Here is a 15,362-nt window from a genome sequence, read left to right on the forward strand (position 1 = left end):
CGTACTACATAGTTGACTGCATGTTAGTCTAACCCTCACCTGTAGGCGGAAAGCTTAGAGCCGCTGGAAGGCAAGAGCCCTTACGTGACCGCGCGGGCGGTGACCACTAGGACGGCGACCACTCACCACGACCTCGACACGAAGGCTAAGACCCAGCAGATGGAGGAGAAGACGGTCGCGCACACGCTGACGTCATCGGCGACGCGCCAGGAGCAACGCGTTCTAACCCAGGAGGTTAAAACGACCGTTACCACCGGCGACAAGGTACGCTGACGCTCCCACTACTGTGCAGGCGCGTCACGAAAGTTGGACGAGTGCGCGCTGGCTGCACGTGGACTATGCGCCTCGCACTGCGTCGCTTGTCATGTCATGGCCGCATTCGTGAATTCATAAGCAAATTAGAGCATTAGTAAGTCTTCGTTCCATAGCTAAAGATTTTTGATTTTGGTATTGATAACAAACATTTTCGATAAGGAACTGATAGTGAAATAACAAAATACTTGATATACGCAGAGTTTTACGAAGTTCAAGCAGTACAAAATTATATTTATATATTATAATTTTGAATACGTCGTTTCACCTGCTTTTACAGTTTCATTTATAGAAAATTAATACCAATCTCACTTCGAATATAAATAAAAACTCGTTTTTCATAATACACGAATCGTATGTCATCAGATTAATACAATATTTTAGCGATTCTCTGTTGTTGCCAGAACACAAATAAATGACATGACGATTTATTATTAAGCGTTATTTAACAATAATTTATTTTTCTTTCTTTATTTATGTATTAAATTTTATTAACATTACACATGATTCGAGGGTAGGCGATGTGACGCTTGGTTAATGTAGAATAGCGGATGAAAGTCGCGCTTTTTTACTATCGAAATACAACTGCCATTCCAACAAGCCTTGAGTGTCGGTATTTTAAGTACGTCACGATTTGATATTATAACTATAACAACGACGTTTTCTAGCTTGAAAATATACACTTGGGTCACATTTGCCGTGCGGTGTAGCCTGCGGCACAGCTATTAATTTATCAGTGTGTACAGCTCATAGAATGAGTTGTCTACGCTCGCGATCTTGCAGTTATTTTCGATTATCGATATGAACGAATGAATAAATACACTTTTATTGTACACCACAGAAAAAAAAGTATAATCATGAATTATCCTCATCGTCATATTAAACCCATTGCCGACCTGGGAACGGGTACTCCACAATGATATGGGTTCAAGGCCGTAGTCACACCTTTCAGAAAGTTATGGAGAACTATCAGGCATGCAGGTTTCCTCGCGATGTTTTCCTACACCGTTAAAGCAAGTGATATTTTGATTGCATGAATTAAAAACTAAAAAGTTAGAGGTCTGTGCCGAAGCCATAGCGACTAGGCTATTACCGCTTCCTACAAATTCAGTGCACAGTGACAACTTTCGTGACGCGTCTACTTGCACTAGTCATTATCATTGGTACGTTATGGGTTTGTTTTTACTAATTTTTGATTTTGATGATATGTTCCTTTTAACTTTATTTCGTTTCCTGTTTGATTTTTTCTTTTTGCTTTCGAATGGCAGCTTTTTCACGCTAACGTTACGAGCGAATGCGCTTAAACAAGTCGACAGATCGGCCAAGCTTTGAATTTGATTAAATTTTGTGGCCAATCTTTCAAATGGCTGCAGTTATTATATTTGATGCGTATTTCTTTGTATTTTGGCAATGTTACTACGTAACTCAGTAATCTAAACCGATTTAAACGATCTTCGAATTTGTTAATATGTTTTTTTTTGTATGAATGTAACCCATTTAAGACTGTTTATTTCGTTTATTAATTACAATTACATTTAGATTGATCTTGGGATAAATGAAAGATTAAATAAATTTAGATTGTCCTTTGGATAAACGAAAAGATTAAATAAATTTAGATTGAGAGAGATAAATTAAAAAAATTAATTAATTTAGGTTGACCTTGGGATGAATGAAAATATTTAATAAATTTAGTTTGACCTAGGGATAAATGAAAGGATTTGATTTATTTTAGTTTGATCTTGTTATAAATGAAAATATTTAATTAATTTAGATTGACCTTAGGATAAATGAACAGATTTAATAAATTTAGAATGTTCTTGGTATAAATTAAAAACGTAAACGAGTGACCATAACATAAAGATTTAAAGAATTACCTTCAAGATCTTTGTTACCTTCATTCAAATCCATTTTGTTTACGATGAATTTACCGTTTTTCTCTATTTATATCCATTTTACATGACTGTTTACTTTAGGCTCTATTATTTCTTCGACCGTGACAAAGTCCTAAAGTCATGTTGTAATACGTTTACGCGATGCATGCTTAATCTTATTTTTATTATTGCAATATGAAGCGAATTTTCATCGCATCGCAATTGTTCGAAAGCAATTTAACTTCAAAGTTTTTCTTACCTTATTTTTCTCGTGTCGTTGAATATAAAAATACTTATTTTACGTATTTTTATTCGTGCGACAAATATTTAAATGATAGACAGATAAAGTATTTATGGCACATAATTATAATATAAAACAAAGAAAGGTGATGATGAAAAAAAAATAGTTCCTATAAAAACATCTTATCGCTATAAAAGCGACAACACTTAATATTTAAATACCTTTGTCTATAAAAATGTTAGTAAACCCCACTGCCACTGTTTGTACCATATTACGTACAAGTTTGCGTGTCATAGCATTACGCAACACGCGTAATAATATATATATATTTTTTTTCAATATTCTTCACAGATATTATCAAATATTAATAGAGGCCATTCGCATATAAATACTTATTCGAGCACATCTAGTATAGCATTAAAATGGTGGATTTAATATAGAGCGGTTATTTACGTAATGCGAGTGAAAAAGCTACCATAACAATGCATGTTTGATTATGTTCTAATTTGATTTTTTTCTCTCCTTCCTACATGGTCGATTCCTTACCCATAACGCATGGTGTGAACATCGAATGGCCAACAAAATCAACACACATACATTTCAAACACATTTTCGCCGAAAATTGGGCGTTAATTTCATAACATTCCAATCTTAACATCAATTTAAACATGTTTTCGCCGTAACTGGGCGCTTTATTGTTAAAACCACACAACTGTCGCCGTAAACTGGGCATTATTTCACCATCGATTAACAACATAATAAACCCATGAACGCACCCCATGGTATCCCATGGCACAGCTAACTAGACATGGTTCCGAGAGCTCGCTAAGCAGCGGGGATTCCGGAACACCTATCGACTTCGAGGACGGCGGGGAAGGACATTACTACGTCACTGTAAGTAACGGTTGATAAATTCTATTTAAAAAAAGCGATCTATAATTTGTATGTTGAGTATAAATTCCTTATTTTTTTTTTGTTTTGAGTATCACTACCGAAAAGTAACAACTGTAACCTCTCGATTACAGGAGATACAAAAGTTATTCTAAACACATGCTGATTCTCGCATGGTGGTTAAACGTTAAAGGCTGTCCATGTGAGGAAGCACACATTCTGCATTTCAATGACAGCACTAAGCTAAATCGAAAAGTCTTAAAATAGCGGTATCCCTTCGTGAAAAGGGCATCACTAGTTTTAGACCCGTTAATTCAGTTTTGTGACTTTTGTTCAACCAAGTCTGTACCAGTGTACTTTAAAAATATGACTATATGCCATTTAGATCAGTGTGTCAGTGTTACCATCTGTAAGGAAATCACAAAAATACCGATAATTGTAAATCGCTTTCATGTAAAAAACAAAAAAAATCAACATTTGATCAGAGGATACTGCGTCAAATCCAAAATATAAAGGTAAATAAGAAAGACTGTATTATGCGAGTGTACTGCGCGCATGCGTGTGTGGTTGTGTGTGTGAGAATGTTATAGAATGTTTAAAAACGCATTCCATTAGGTAGCATGTGCATTTTGTTTATAAACGCATCACAAAGTGAAAATTCAGAATGCTTTGATACTCTTATTAAAGTTGAAACTACTAATTTTCGTATAGCTTTCGTATCGTCACTTTACTAAATAGTTTAATTTGCCACGATAGTTCATAAATTATATTCACTTAACTGTGCACATTTGTTTACTATTATTCTCCTATTCCATGTTACCGTGCTTTAGCAGGTAACGGGATATAATAGGGGGATATAATTTTTGTCCCCTGCCTGTTCATGCCCCGCGGGGAGGGACATCTTCAACTTGAGTTTAACAACTCAGGAGAAAAAGAAAAAAAACAGTGCTCTCTTAGAGGCATGGTAGTGTACAACGCACATTTCTCAACTCCAGTTGTTAATCCATATTGCCTCATACGGAACCTAAAATCCACATGGATTAAACCCGGGAAGCTAAATAAAATGGCACTACACTCACCGCTGTACCATAGACGATACATAACTGTTAATGAGTTCATTAAGTCTAGTCATTAGTTAAATTGGCGTCACTTCCGTACGTTTATTAATGCTATGTACAAAAGCATGTTTAGTTTATAGTTTTGCATGAAAGGAAAATGTGCATACTCCATTGTGTTGTTTTGTGATATTTACTTTGGATTAAGTTTTATTATTTAAATATACTTCGTAGGTTTGTATTTTTCATTATTATCTTAAAAAGAAAGACCATTTTTTTCTCGGGAACGCTTCTGCTCTAATTGACAAAAACACCAAGTTTGTTGGCTTTAGTCTCTAATGTCTAATAATATTAAAAATATACACTAAAAAGATAGTTTACCAATTAAACGTTTAAAAGGTTACTTTTCAATGGGAGAATGATCATCAAACGTTAAAATTTGACACGAAGGATTCCGTTCCTCTAAAAAAACTAGTTACTTGTTTTTTATTGTGCCTATATATACATATTTGATAATTTTAAATACCGTGTGGGGTGAATTTAAAAAAGTGGAAACCATTGTATCGCGCTGTTTTATGATAAAGCGTTATTGTTTTTCAAAATTATTGACATCTGAGGATAGGTGGAGAGATTATTTTTAATGATCGTATGAGCAATGTTAAAATCTAAAGCTGCATTCGTCTGTGTTTAACGAATGTCTGAAAATAACGCATTCTTCATACTGATCAACATACTGACCAATGAAAGTGGTTATGGAAATAGCCAATACCTAAAGTGATCTAAGCGAAAACTCTGTAATCTTTGCAAACTTCTGGACTTACGGATGGCAAACATGGATGCTGACTCAGAAAACCCTGCAAAAGACATGAGGTTATGGAACTTAGAATGTTGAGCTTCACAAGAAAGGATAGAGATGGAAAGATTCAGGAGAAATCACAAAGCCTGAAGATGTGTTCACTCTGACCATTAAGTTTAATTGGTGATGCACGGGACACATTCTTCGAAATAAACCGAATATTCTCGAAGCATTGATTAAATTGGTAGTTAGGGATGGCCCAAAAATAAAATGAGGTATGTTATTATGGTGACGGAAAGCTCTGGAACTAAAATGGGCAAGTAACTAAAGTCCGAGATTTTAATAATTGAGATTTATAGATTGTAAATATTGTGTATCAGCAGCTTTGAAGAAATGGCTCTTACAGAATTGATTTTATTCAGTCAAGGAATTTTTAGTGCACAAATATATTTGACTAGATTAATATTAGGCTAAATTAGAAGAATATTATTATTACATTAACATATAATATAATAATAATAATAATTCTTTATTGCCGTACTCTATTTTTAATAAAAGATCTTGAAGTAAATTATTAACAATATGGCAAATGGCTTCAATCTCAGCACTATTGCATTGGCAACAACTCTGAGCGCTGATTTCAGTCTGCTCCAGTATCAAACTGAGCAAACAACCGCGTTGCGTTGCGTTATTTTACTAAATATTATGCTATTTAATTTACATAAATATTAGGACGTCGATGTGAACGACAAAATATGTGTGAAACACAAAATGATAACATCTATCCCTACTAATATTATAAATGTGAATGTAAGTTTATTTGTTACGCTTTCACGTAAAAACTACTAAACCGATCATCATGAAACTTTGGAAACATATTCTTCGAGGTAATAGAAGTAATATAGGATACTTTTTATCCTGACATTAAGCGGTTCCTTTGGGAGAGGGGATGAGTGTTTGACGATTTTACACCATGACTCCGACAAATTATTACGGATTTAAATAATTATTTTTGTACTTAGAGGTTATAAAATGTGTTTAATTTTGTCCAAACTTTGTTTAGATCTGAATTTGGTTGGAGATAGAGGACAGAACTCCTCAGCGGACAGCTGCAAACCCCTCATTTAAGGCTTAGCGATACTGAATACTTTATTTTTTTTTAGATCTGCAAATTAATTTAATACCACATCAAAAAACAAAGTCAAACGCAGACGAAGTCGCGGGCAACAGCTAGCATTCTATATATAAGTGTTTAGTAACTACCATATTTTTTCTAAATGAAGATTTTGAATTTGAATAGATGTTTTATGTATTTACTGTACGAAATGGTTGTTCCGTGGCAGGAGCCGGGCTCGGTCCGCACCACCACTACCACAACGGCGATGGGCAACGCGCCCTTCGGCACCATGATCCACGGCGCCGCCGCCAGGGTGAGCACCTCGACACTACTCGCTTTGAAATCCACTCAGCCTCCCACTCTTTTTCCGAGCGTTCATTTAGTATGATGCTATTTAAAGTTTCCAAACCCAGTAACCAACGACAACATGTAACCATGACCTAATCCAGGAGATGAATGAATGAATGAATGAATGAATACACTTTTATTGTACACTACATAAACATACAGAAAAATTGTAAATGAAATTTTGTCGCAAACTATACAATTTGGCGCCTTTCTTCCATGGCGTAAAAAACAGCTCAAGAAGAGATGTACTCGTAGGTGGTGCATATAAGTGTCCCTTTACATTTTTGAGTCAGTCCTTTGATCCAGTGGTAAATGCCGACATCGTAGCGCACTTACCGAAAGATTGCACTGTCTCGACGGCTTCGTTGGGACCGTATGATTATCCTTACTCTCTGGTAGTGGTAATGCATACGAGCACTACTGACTGTATTCCGTTGTCAGGTGAGCACGGGCCCGCAGGTCACGGAGGAAGAGGAGGAGGGCGTGGTGGGCGCGGACGGGGAGGTGGTCTCGTCGCAAACCATCAGCTCCAAGACGCGCACCGTGGAGACTATCACTGTAAGTTGCATATCGCCAACCTCATAACTGCCCCAATTATACCCCCGGGGAGAGGATAGAAATGTATCTTCTCCCACAGCTTTATCAACTCTCAGATCACTGGCGCACAAGTGCAAATAATATACAAATAATATATGTGCACACGTTAATTGTATCCCTTGTTAGCAGATATAATCGGGGGATATAATTTTTATCTCCTGCTATACTCTTATTTTTACACCCCTAAGGATACGAGCAGGAAAACAAAAAACTTATCGCTTTGCAGATATGACTGCCAGGGAACATTATTATTAGAAAAACTAAATTTTACAAGTCAAGACAAGTCAACAATTGGAAAGTCTTTATGCTTAACCTTTGTACTTTATGCTTTATACTTTAGCTTAGCGTAGAGGTTTTTTTGACAGCTCGTCCGGGAAAACACTATCGCCAAGCCTATTTCTGCCGCTAAGCAACATTTTCGCAATGCTGTGTTCCGGTCTGTGGGACGGTGTAATTACAGCCAGATGCGGCTTAACACCTACGCCTCAAATTCATGGACACTGGGCGGGTGTTGCAATACTACATACTAATACTTAAACCAGACAACACATATACTGTAATACTATTGAAAAATATAAAAAAATAAATCTAAGTTATACATACTTTAGCATACCATAAATACTTAAATATGAGTTAAGAGTAGATAAAAAAATAATGTTCATGGAATCATAAAAGGAACTAGCCGAGTTTTAAAAGGAATAGCCAAACAGCTATGCGGCTTTGTGTTATCAAAGCGGTTGAACCATTATAATTCAACCATACATACTAGTGTAATTTCTTGTTCTTGCCCTTATCCCATTTTTTTGGGGTCTTGTTCCTTGTACGCGTGCGCCAGGTCTTTTTGTCCTGTCACCATCGAGATGCCTGTCACTCGGTATTGTAGAATCATTGCATGGTTTTTTTGGCCTCCTTGTACACGCGTGCCAGGTCTTTTTGTCCTGGGTTGTCACCAGGCGAGATGCTAACGGTTGCATGTCTGGCTCTACCACTCGCGGTACTGTAGCGTCATCGTATGGTTGCAGTACAAGACGGAGCGCAACGGCGTGGTGGAGACGCGCGTAGAGCAGAAGATCACCATCCAGTCCGACGGCGACCCCATTGACCACGACCGCGCGCTCGCTGAGGCCATCCAGGTACCACTTGCATTGCAATAATATAATATTGATAGTGTTACTCATTCTAGAACTAAAGGTTGCTCCGCGGTAGCCACTGAACCGATTTGGCGTTTTTTAATGTTCATAATAGTCCAAATAAAATAGTGAAATTTGAGTGAAAATCTGGACAAGTTGCACGGAAAATTGGAATTTATGGGTATAACTTGTAATTGCTATTTTACTAACAAAAGTAAATATGCATCTTCTAAACTGGTGTCTTATATTAGGCTACGGTTGCAGTCTCCATCAGGTGTTATACTGGCTAAGCGTGCGTCGAAAAAAAATCAAAAAATCACTAACGAGTCGAACTTTAAATTTATATTTGTGCAAGACAGCACCTACCTTTTCCTACGCCTATATTATTTTTCTTTTTGGCTAGACTGTTGAAAAGAGTTATTTTCTGGTAGCCTACATTTTTTTTTTTGTTGACGGGGGGGAAGTCTTCTTAAAAGATACCCAATTCTCTGTGGGAGAAATTGGGTTATGTGGGATTTCTACCCACTAAAACCCCCCCGGTTGCCAGCCTTAGTACATAATGGAACGCACCGGTGCCTCGCTCTGGTAGCCTACCTAGTAGTGGAGCATTTATCAAAATGTAAGCTCAACTGCCGCAACGAGTACGCTGCAATATATAACAGGGCGGCATATTGCAGGAAGACTTCCTTGGACGCCCTGCGAAGTGTTGCTCTGTATATAGGCGATGGGTTTTCCACTAAACATCGATGGGCCATCCTTTTGGTCTATAAAAAGTTAAAAAAAAAGAGTGCCTTACTAGTTATGAACCCATTCAGGGCTCTACGACTAGACTGGGCGTACCCGCTCAAAACGAAAGTTACTCAAAGTCAAAGCCAAAAATATCTTTATTCAAGTAGGTGACACCTAGATACCTACATTACATGAGTCGTACACGGTAGTGAAATGATGGCCATATTCGTTAACTTAAAACGAAAGCTATGAGGGTTCCAAACGCGTCCTCGTCTAAGAAGAAGACCACAACAAACTTAGCAGGGTGTTTTTTGTTGTTATCACCATCTCACATTGTCATTTAAAATTATTAGAAGAGCAACCGGGTTAGAGTAATAATTCACACCCAAGCTTTTTTATCAATTACGTAGTCCTTTATACTATGATAGGACTGTACTTTCTGTAAGCTTAAGTTAAAGCAAACTTTGAGCTTTTTAAGAGACATCTCCAAGATGTCAATGGGTAATGATGTCCTCAATCCGCAGGAGGCAACCGCGATGAACCCCGACATGACGGTGGAGAAGATCGAGATCCAGCAGCAGAGCACGCAGCCGTAACGCGCGGCCGCACTGCGCGCCGCTGCCGCTGCCGCTACTGCAGCTGCCGCTGCTGTTGCTGCCGCTGCTGTTGCTGCCGCTGCTGCCGCTGCTGCCGCTGCTGTTGCTACTCGACAGCCCGGCCCCGGCCCTGGCCCGACTCGTAGCTCAACAACGGGAAACGAAGATTGCTCGCATCTTAAGGCCACTTTCCAAATTCTATCTATCCGTAATATACAATCAATAAAAAATAAAAACCTTGGTTTGCAACTTATCAACAGATTACAGATAGATTGAATATAGAAAATAGATTTTTCTGTGGTACTTCATTGTTAATTTCTTTTGCGTTTTGCTCTCTTTTTGACGTGATAACGACTTGTAAATCGATCGACGCCAGCTGCAGGCACGAAATAGTATGACTCATTGTCACGTTCCGCTTGAGCCCAGCGTGCAAGCGAGAGCGTGCCACAATCGATAGAGAGGCACTATTAGCGTAAGCGTTCGGCTTCTGACGCATTGACGAAGACGTTATCAAGTAAAAGTATCGTCGAGATATTTGGGCTAAACCCAAGTTCTTATTTATAGTGGTTATCGATCACTTCGCATTGTGAGGACACTAAAATATCTTACAATTTTCAATTTAAGTCACATGAGCTTCAACATCAGTTTGCGTAAAACTTTCGCCTAAAAGTTTGACTTGTTGCGCTAGATTGCGTTACAGTACAAGCTATAGCTGTAACACACCAAGTAATAAATAAGAATCAAAGTTTGCATCTAGCTGTTGGATATTTCGGACATTGCGGAAACTATAAGAAGTTCAGAGTTTGGTAAAATTAGAATACGAATTTACTTTAACATATTACGTGATTAACAAAATTTAATTTCTAGCAATACAACGCTGAAACAACATTTTTTTTTATATTAACAATCTTCCTTTTCTTCTATTTATCTATGATCATGACACATAGTTTTGCTCAAGTACTTTTTGTAATCTTTGTCAAAGTCAATTTGTAAACACGTGGTTTTGAAAAAAAAAAACCATGAGTTATGGAATCCTTATCATTAATTAGCTTATGAGCTTTCAAGATTCTGCATTTTATACAAAGCGGTTTTTCGTGCGACGCGTCGGCTGGTGCCGGTATTGATGTGTAACATATGAAGTGTATTTATTTATTAGCTTTAGGGAAACTTACAGTAGCTTAACTGTTATGAATCTTAATTATAAATTGTATTAATTAATTTTCCACAATTAAGAAAAACAAAAAAGTTGAACGCAAGTCAAAAATAAAGTACGGAGAGCTAATGTAACTGTTGCACACAATAACAATTTGTTGTATACAATTGTGTATTAAAATGTTGGATATCGTGTATATAAGAACTCTAAATTACGATCGACGATAAAACCCGCCATTTCGGCTTTCGACGTTTTCCCAGCATGACGTTTATATATGTATGTATATGGAGGTTACATACGGACAGGTAGATTTAAGCGACATAAATGCGAATATTAACAATTAAGTTATTGTAACGATAATTATATAATAATGTTAATTGAAGGTGTTGAAGTAAAAAGTTTTTAACTTATATGTAAGTTAAATCCGTTTTTAGTCTTAACCCCTTGAATTGTCAAATTAGTTTTTTTATATATTGATGTTGTGTCTAAAACGCACTTTCCGATTATTAACTATTGTGTATTATCTTTTAATATATAAGCGTTAAAAAATGCAATTCACAGAATGTAAAAATAATGTAAGTTTAAAAGTTTGACCGACTTTTAAAGAAGCAGGTTTTATTAAGCTTAGGCTAAGCTATACGTTACGGGGCTTTTAGGGCGTGTAAATGTTGCCATAGTGGAAAAATCGACGTGTTTGTTTCTAAGGACATATGAGCAACTTTTGTCTCCGAACTTCCCATTTATAAGGGGGACCTCTCACACGTGGGAGGTCGCCGCACACAAAGCTTGCGGGGACACAAGATAATCGTGTGGCCTTACCTTAAGGACGTTAGAACATTTTTACGCAAACAATGCCCAAATTTGAGCTTATTTTCCGAATATCACCCGGATAACGGCAAAATGTGAATTTATTTTTCGTACATCACGCCAAAATTTCAGCAAATTTTCCGTATTTGACGCAATCAAAGGCAGAATTCCAGCTCATTTACCGTATATCAAGCAAATAACGCTCCAGGGTAGTGTTTAGTATTTTCCGCAAAAAATGTTCCCACGTTTTTGAGGCTGTGTAATTTTTCTAAAGTTTTCGATGTTAGCTTTAAAACATGTCACACGAGCTGAACCACCGGTATTTAGATTTAAAGATTTATGTTTCTCTTTCTATTAACAATCTAAAATGACAGCGGGACGTTTAACACGATTGACAGAGCAAAGTGGTAAACCGGAGAGCCCAGTGCCCTATGACATCGAAATGGCACGGAATTGTTATTTTATTTGCTAAAGGGAAAATTAAGCCAGATTGTCTTTCGGTCGAAATTCCATTAGGGATTGAAATTAAAAAAAAATCGAACAAGTGAGCTAATGAGGTATCTAATCTATGAGATTACAACACGAGTGCGTTGCGATTTTGATGTCGTATCGACATAGGGTCATGAAAATAAAACATTGACTTGATTTTGAGTTATTGAATTCTGAGTTAATTGTCTGTTATGTGTTATACGTTGCTCTGTACACCTAACAGTCATAGAAAAACTGACCTAATGCTATTTGAATTCAGGTTTGAAATTCTGTACTAAAGATTTTATCAATATTTTGCTAAAAGCACTAGCTGAGGAATTGTAGACGAAATTGAGCTTTAAATCAAAGTTTCTAAGTTTTATATCGCTCTGTCGTTCTAATGTTTCGATACTCGAAAACTTGCCGGCGATTGCGAGCGTGTTAATCTCATACTGTTTCATTTTTGTATAATAATAATTAAAGGGCCAAGTTGATGGCACACCTGATGTTAAGTGGAAAACTATTCGCAGGGCATGCAAATTACACCGAAAACCACGCCCTTCAGACCAGAACACAACATTGCAGTTTGCTGCGTACTAAAGATTAGTGAGGATTATTCAAACACTCGTGGCCATTTCAGCATCTTATCCAACGTCCAACGTTCTTTTCGAGACTCATCATCAGGGTATAACATATAACAGACATTTAGCTTATGGCTACAAATACATAGTTTTGTATGGAAAAATCGAAATTTTTATTATCCATGCATGTTTGAAGTTTTAAAAGTTTTTTTTTTATTGAGGGCAACTCATTCGGTTTGTACGTGCAATCGGGACCTAAAATGTTATAAAGTATATTTACGACATGTTACTATAACTAAGGCGGTTCTAACGCGGGGAGATCGATTTTGTAAGTTTTTTTTTTAGATTTTGAAACATTCTTTACACTACAAAGTAACGAAATTATTGTTTACATTATAAAAAAAGTTAGAGTAAATGGAGTGTAAATGCTAAGCTGCCATTAACAACTTCTTTGGCAAGTTAAGTTTTTGTGAACGTTCGTCCGTTCAAACGTTCGAAACGCGTTTATTTGCGTTACGTTTGAAACGCGTTCGTTTGGGTCTCCCCGTGTGATAATGGTGGAAACACACTTTTAACTCGCGACGCGTTGTAATGCCAGCTCACTAGTGCGTGTCGCGCGTCGCGTGTTTAAAGTATAAGTCCGCCCTAATTCTAAATATATTACACCATTTAGGTGCTATTAAGGGTTTAATGTTTAATGTAATTGTATTTCTTGTGTATTTAGTGCCGTATTTTTTTTATTTATATCTAAGCTTTAACCTGGACGATTGTTCAGCTTTTTGATAAGTCGCTTACGAATATAGACAACTAATATAACATGTTCAATGAAATATTGCAGTTCAGCTAAATATGGAAGTTGACCTGAGCTGATCCAGGAATTAAACCTGAATGCACGCTCAACAAGATTGGTACCACGTCACACTCTAGGGTTTCTATACTGCCGTTTTAGTACGGAACCCTTTGAAGTCGACAAAATGTGTGTTTTTGTTAGTTTTAAACCTAAAAGGGTACACATTAAACATTTTACGCAGTGGCGTGCTCAGAGGGATATAAAATGAAGAAAATCTCCACCAGTAAGAGTAACAAAAACTTAAGGATAGGCTTTGTAAGAGTTATTAAAAGCCTTCCCTTAAGTATTTATAACTCGTACTGGAGATATTCTTCATGTTATATCATCTGCATACCCTCTATTCAAGCCACTGCCTACCTGTTAAAGTAAACGTGTAATAACAATAATTGTTGTTGATTAGCTTCATAAGTTTCAGTGCCTTTGGTGTAGCATTTTTTTTTTTTAAAGTAACGTATTCGTGAGAACAGTAGCTTAGGTACCGTAGTTTCAGATAATTCTAAATTTATAATATTGATGTTTCTTCCAAGTGTGAAATCTAATTTTTCAAACTTGTTTTGTAATGTAAACAATCTATTAATTACTTTTTGTGTAAAGTATGTTTCAAAAACAGATAAAATAAATTAAAATCTATTTTATTTTGTGTGTTTCTATTATATTCTTAACAATTTGAAAATAAACTTACACTAAAAAGTTGCATAAATATTGTTTACATTATAAGACAGATGAGAAAAAATGGATAACTAAGAACGTTTTAAAATTAATGATGAAAAGTGACGTGTTATATTAGTAGTTTTCATTCGCCGCCGCGAAACGCCTTATTTACTGTCGGTGTTATTAATAAGGCCAGATGAGCATTTCGTATTAATATCACAAATCGAGCACAATAAATCATTTTATTAATGTACGAATATTTTTTATTCAAAATAATACTAAACCGCAGAGTTTTAATATCCAACACCGTTAGAAGATACAAACTGGACTGGAAGTCGCACTTAACGAGAACAATATGAATGGAAATAGCGGCCCTTATAAGGATGATAAGTCTAAGAAAGTCAGTGCCGCGTGAGTGTGCGCGTAATAATTTAAATTATTCAAAGCCGCAATGTAAATAACTTATGACTAATTGATAGAATCATTCAGACTGACTACATTAACCGTATTATTGAAAGGCGGTGTTAATTAAAGGGAAACAAAATATTCGTACAATAATTATTAAAGTCAATAAAAAGTTCATCGCAACACTATTTTTTTTTAATGTATAACGTATAACGGCCGGACATTCCAAAATACCTGGTGTATTTCACAATTTAAGATTAAAAATATATTTTTTTCTATCTTTTTTTTTTTTTTTTAATGTATTAATTTTATATTGGTTTCTGTAAACATAGAAGACCGATTGTTTTGTTATTTTCTGTGGGCGAATGTTAGATGGGCGATTACTATATTTTTTTAGAAGAAATCAGTACTTACTCACACCTTGTTTTTTTACTTAATATTTTACTACAGGGTCTCACAATGAAAATGGGTTAAGGTCCACCAAGCTGGCCCAGTGCGGATCGGTGGACGGCGCCTCCATGCGTTCAAGCTTTATTTCCACCGATATTAAATCGATAAGTTATGAAATCCAAAGTCCTCGTCGCTATGGTATAAAAATGGTAATTACGTACGAAATACACTTTAGGACGTCCGTTTTCACACGTAATCGTGCAAAAACAGCCGCCGAGATGTGTTTACTACATTTACGCTTTGAATGTTATAGCGAATGTATATTTTGTGTGTTTAATGTTCAAGCTCAATATAAATGTCGCATTTCGCATAAA

The 15,362-nt window shown here is 36.4% G+C and overlaps 1 protein-coding gene across 5 annotated transcripts in view; it reads left to right on the forward strand.

The window, feature by feature from the left end:
- LOC120637568 (protein 4.1 homolog) overlaps positions 1-9,733 on the forward strand; it is a 91,086-nt gene extending 81,353 nt beyond the window's left edge. For 3 of the 5 annotated variants that reach the window (XM_039909408.1, XM_039909414.1, XM_039909440.1), the window contains 6 exons: positions 46-264; positions 3,223-3,318; positions 6,510-6,596; positions 7,073-7,189; positions 8,251-8,361; positions 9,612-9,733. In XM_039909408.1, the coding sequence (XP_039765342.1) occupies positions 46-264; positions 3,223-3,318; positions 6,510-6,596; positions 7,073-7,189; positions 8,251-8,361; positions 9,612-9,683 (702 nt within the window). In that variant the 3' untranslated portion in view covers positions 9,684-9,733. The remainder of the gene's footprint in view (positions 1-45; positions 265-3,222; positions 3,319-6,509; positions 6,597-7,072; positions 7,190-8,250; positions 8,362-9,611) is intronic. The other 2 variants (XM_039909423.1, XM_039909431.1) reach the window with 2 other exon arrangements.
- The last annotated feature ends 5,629 nt before the right edge of the window (positions 9,734-15,362 follow it).

This window comes from Pararge aegeria, chromosome 1, assembly GCF_905163445.1.
Source record: "Pararge aegeria chromosome 1, ilParAegt1.1, whole genome shotgun sequence".
In the NCBI taxonomy this organism is placed as follows: domain Eukaryota; kingdom Metazoa; phylum Arthropoda; class Insecta; order Lepidoptera; family Nymphalidae; genus Pararge; species Pararge aegeria.